Source organism: Hipposideros armiger, unplaced genomic scaffold (assembly GCF_001890085.2).
Source record: "Hipposideros armiger isolate ML-2016 unplaced genomic scaffold, ASM189008v1 scaffold_75, whole genome shotgun sequence".
NCBI classification, from domain to species: domain Eukaryota; kingdom Metazoa; phylum Chordata; class Mammalia; order Chiroptera; family Hipposideridae; genus Hipposideros; species Hipposideros armiger.
The window spans coordinates 93,424-97,398 of record NW_017731425.1 but is presented as its reverse complement, the minus strand read 5'-3'; the positions used below and the strand labels follow the sequence as shown (position 1 = coordinate 97,398).

General features: G+C 50.5%; 1 protein-coding gene across 1 annotated transcript in view; it reads left to right on the top strand.

Moving 5' to 3' along the window:
• Window positions 1-3,975, top strand: part of SLC5A1 (solute carrier family 5 member 1) — a 79,518-nt gene that overhangs the window by 57,355 nt on the left and 18,188 nt on the right. Inside the window, exons 6-9 of the mRNA XM_019643037.1 lie at window positions 337-442; window positions 1,623-1,703; window positions 3,139-3,359; window positions 3,591-3,726. Of these exons, the coding sequence (XP_019498582.1) occupies window positions 337-442; window positions 1,623-1,703; window positions 3,139-3,359; window positions 3,591-3,726 (544 nt within the window). The remainder of the gene's footprint in view (window positions 1-336; window positions 443-1,622; window positions 1,704-3,138; window positions 3,360-3,590; window positions 3,727-3,975) is intronic.

The window sequence follows — 3,975 nt, the reverse complement described above, 5'->3', positions numbered from 1 at the left end:
CAGCATCTTAGCTGTAGAGGGCAGTGTCACTGGCCCTCATATGTGGGATCCGAACTGGGGCCCTCTGGCATCCCAAGCCAGCTCTTAACCAATGTGCTACTCGGCCAGCCCTTATCTTTCATATTCTTAACTAGGGATAAAAATATGAATCTCTAATTGTGGTATTTCAGCCAAAGGGCAAAGGGGTGCGGGCCAACATTGGGTCCTAGAAATCACAGGCATTGACCTTACACAGGAAATGGCTTCTGCTAACCTTTTTACGTTTGTCTCCCTGGCCTGCAGCCCATGTGCCAGCTGGCCTCTCTCACCCCTAGCTCACCTCTCCTCTCCTTCCAGGCAGACATCTTCTCCGGGGCCATATTCATCAACTTGGCCTTGGGCCTGGATCTGTACCTGGCCATCTTTCTCTTATTGGCAATCACTGGCATTTACACAATCACAGGTGAGTCCATTCAGATGACTTGGCTCAACCCTAGCCCCAGGTTAGACTCTTGGAAAGAATGAAAGACAGGAGGAGACATGGCTTCTTCTCTCGAGGAAGAGAGTTACACCCAGGAAGTAGTTTGAGGATGCTTAATCCCAACTCATAGACCCTAACAAGTTATATAGGTGGCCCCAGAAAACTCCAGGGTTGGCTGGAATAGTCAGGACAGCTTCTTCCAGGAGGTGGGGCAGGGCTTGGTCTGCCAGGCTATGGAGAGAACTTGGCTGAATTGAAAGCATCAGTGGGGTGGGGGGAGGGTGTGCCGGGGGCAGGGACAGGTGAGAGCAAGGAATGGAGGTAGAAATGGGCAAGGCATGGAGTGAGGGTAGAGTGAGCAGCAGGTGTGCTTGGCTGGAGGAGGGTGGTCAATATGAGGTAGTTGGGGTGTGTGTGTGGGGGGGTTATAAGGCCTGATAATTCAAGCAGGGTCACAGGGCAGGAGCCTGGCAATCCAGAAAGAAGCCTTGGATTTGATGTGACAGGCACTGGGAGGCACTGTGGGGTGAAAGGGAGGGAGTGATACATACAAAGAGATTTTAGAGGAAGACTCAAGAGGTGACTGAAGAAGCTGGTGACACGAATAACGTTTGGGGGCCCATTTGCAGAGGAGATACTCTGCCCCAGGTAGGGAGGGGCCAGAGTCTGTGATGGAACTTGCAGCTCAGCTGGAGCCCCATAGCTCTGGGGACAAGAAGTTACTTAGATGGTTTGAGAAAAGAGAGTCAACATACAAGTAGCCCTTTGAAGTGTATTGACTTGGCAATGTCACCAGACATCCTGTAAAGATGTCAGCTCTTTGCTCTTCCCTGCCTTCATTTGTGGAAGATGCTTCTGACCACAGAGAAGCCATCTCTTGACTTAAAAGGGTCACGTCGAGCTCTTCCTCCTTAAATAGGGAGGAACATTGCTCCTTTCCTCCAGGTCTCCCCAGCATTTCTGTGAGAAGTGGAGATGCTATCCTACTGGGTAGCAGACTGCTGTAACAGGACAGGGAGGGAAGGAGGGAAAGGCTGGCAGGTGACTTAGGGGTGTGCTCAGAAGGTGTGCAGAGGGAGGGGGGCAGGGGTTGAGACAGAAAGCAGGCTGATAGGTCATCCTCCTACATGAAATCAGTTGTACTGTCTGCTTGTCTGCTTAGGGGGCCTGGCAGCTGTGATTTACACGGACACCTTGCAGACGGCGATCATGCTGGTGGGGTCTTTTATCCTGACCGGGTTCGGTAAGTGGGGCCTGGACAGGCTGAGGAGGCGGGAAGAAAAGGTAGCGAGAGGTCCACGGAGAGAAAAGCAAGTCCAGCCTATGTCCTTCGTGCCCCACCCCACCCCCATCAGTGAGCTGGGCCCACTATGCCCTCCCCAGGGAAGTGGTCCAGCTCAGATTGGTCATCACTTCAGGTGATCACTGCAGGAGGCACCTTCTTCAGCCCTGGAGTTCTCAGGCTGGGCCTGGTCCAGACAACACCTGGATTTCCTGCTGCCCTCTAGACAATCTGGGCCAGTGGTCCCCAGTGTGGGCTTCTGATGACATGATTTTCTCTCCACAGAGAAACTGGACAAAAAAAGGAATAAGGCTAAATATCAAGGCTAAATATATTCAAATGTTGTGTCTTAAATCTCAGATTTTGTCTTGTCTACATTTGGATGTTAAATGTACTTTTTTTTTTTTAATTGGGGAAGAGTGTGTTTTTCCAGGACCCATCAGCTCCAAGTCAAGTAGTTGTTTCAATCTAGTTGTGGAGGGCGCAGCTTAGCAGCCCATGTGGGGATTGAACCAGCAACCTTGGTGTTGTGAGCACTGTGCTCTAACCAACTGAGCTAACTGGCTGCCCTAACTGTCCTTTCTCTTATGAATTGATGATAATAAGTGATCATTTTATTGTTTGTGTCCTTATTCGACAAATTAAAAAAAATCTTTCTGTGTTGTCCCCCCACCCCAATTTTTTGAAATTTTATTTGTCTATGAAATCCTAAAGATAAGACTAGAAACCCTAGGTCTAGGGTTATTGGTATGGGAGGTTATAAAATACATTTTGTTTTTAAGGGGGGCCATGCTCTGTGTGTCTTGTGAAGCCTCATTCATATCTGCTCTCTATGCTCTCTATTTTCCAAGAACTCCCATTCAGTTTTCCCTAGTGTTCCCTGAGGGTCTGCAGGGCAGGGGCTGGAATGCCTTGTTCAAAGGCACAGCGTGCACAGGTGGCAGGGTTCCAGGCTCCTCACCCATCCTTTGTCCATTCTACCACACGACTGGAACCAGGGGTGGTATGGCCTAGTCTGTGTGTCTGGGTTCCCAAAGGCTGCTGCTGACCGCAGGGGTTGAGGGGAAAACAGTTTTTGAACCTGGTTCAAAACCAAGATCTTTCTTTTAGTGATTCAAATACCTGCCCTTTGTAGAAAGGTTTATGGTTGGAGTTCTTTCACAGGTTGTTGCTTTGTATCCTCACCATAGCCCCCCGAGGGGTCTGGGCAGGGTTAATAATCCCCTTTTATGGACAAGAAAGCCGAGCCTAGAATGGAAAACTCACTTGCCCAAGACCACACAGTGGTCTCTGGCTGTTGTTGGGTCCTCTCAGTTTCTCAGGCATCCCCAGGAGGAAACCGCTATGAAGAGTTGAGAGTCTCTGGATGTTGATATTTGTTACCAATGTTTTCCAGCTTTTCACGAAGTGGGAGGATATGAAGCCTTCATGAACAAGTACATGAAAGCCATTCCAACCATGGTTTCTGACGGAAACATCACCATCAGGGAAGAATGCTACACCCCAAGGGCCGACTCCTTCCACATCTTCCGAGATCCCCTCAAGGGAGACCTGCCATGGCCTGGACTCATCTTTGGGCTGTCCATCCTTGCCCTGTGGTACTGGTGCACAGATCAGGTACCCACACTGAATATACGGGATGGACAGGATCTCCCCCAGGGTGCTACAGGGACTCCTGTCTGTGGCTTGCAGGGTTGGGAAAGGCAAGGCAGGGCTCACATGGCCTGGGGGGGGGTCACTGAGCCTTGGTGACATAGGATCCAGGCTGAGGATATGGGGGAAGGGAGCTGGGGTGGCCAGAAAGTGTCACAGCCTGCTCCCCTCCCTCAATGGGGCTTTCCCTGGCAGGTCATTGTGCAGCGCTGCCTCTCAGCCAAAAACATGTCTCATGTGAAGGCTGGCTGCGTGATGTGTGGGTACCTGAAGCTACTGCCCATGTTCCTTATGGTGATGCCAGGAATGATCAGCCGCATCCTGTACACAGGTGATGCCTTCTGCTGGACCCAGCGGCCACTCTCTTCCATTCTCCTGACTCCAAGTGACTTCTAAAGCCCTGTAGCTTCCTGCTCCTTCCTTTCTGCCCCCTTGTTCTTGACTTGCTACAATTACCAAGCATTATTGTTCTCCCTAGCAGCAGTTCTCAACCTGTGGGTCACGACCACTTTGAGGGTCAAACGACCCTTTCACAGGGGTCGCCTAAGACCATCGGAAAACAAAAAGATATTTACATTAC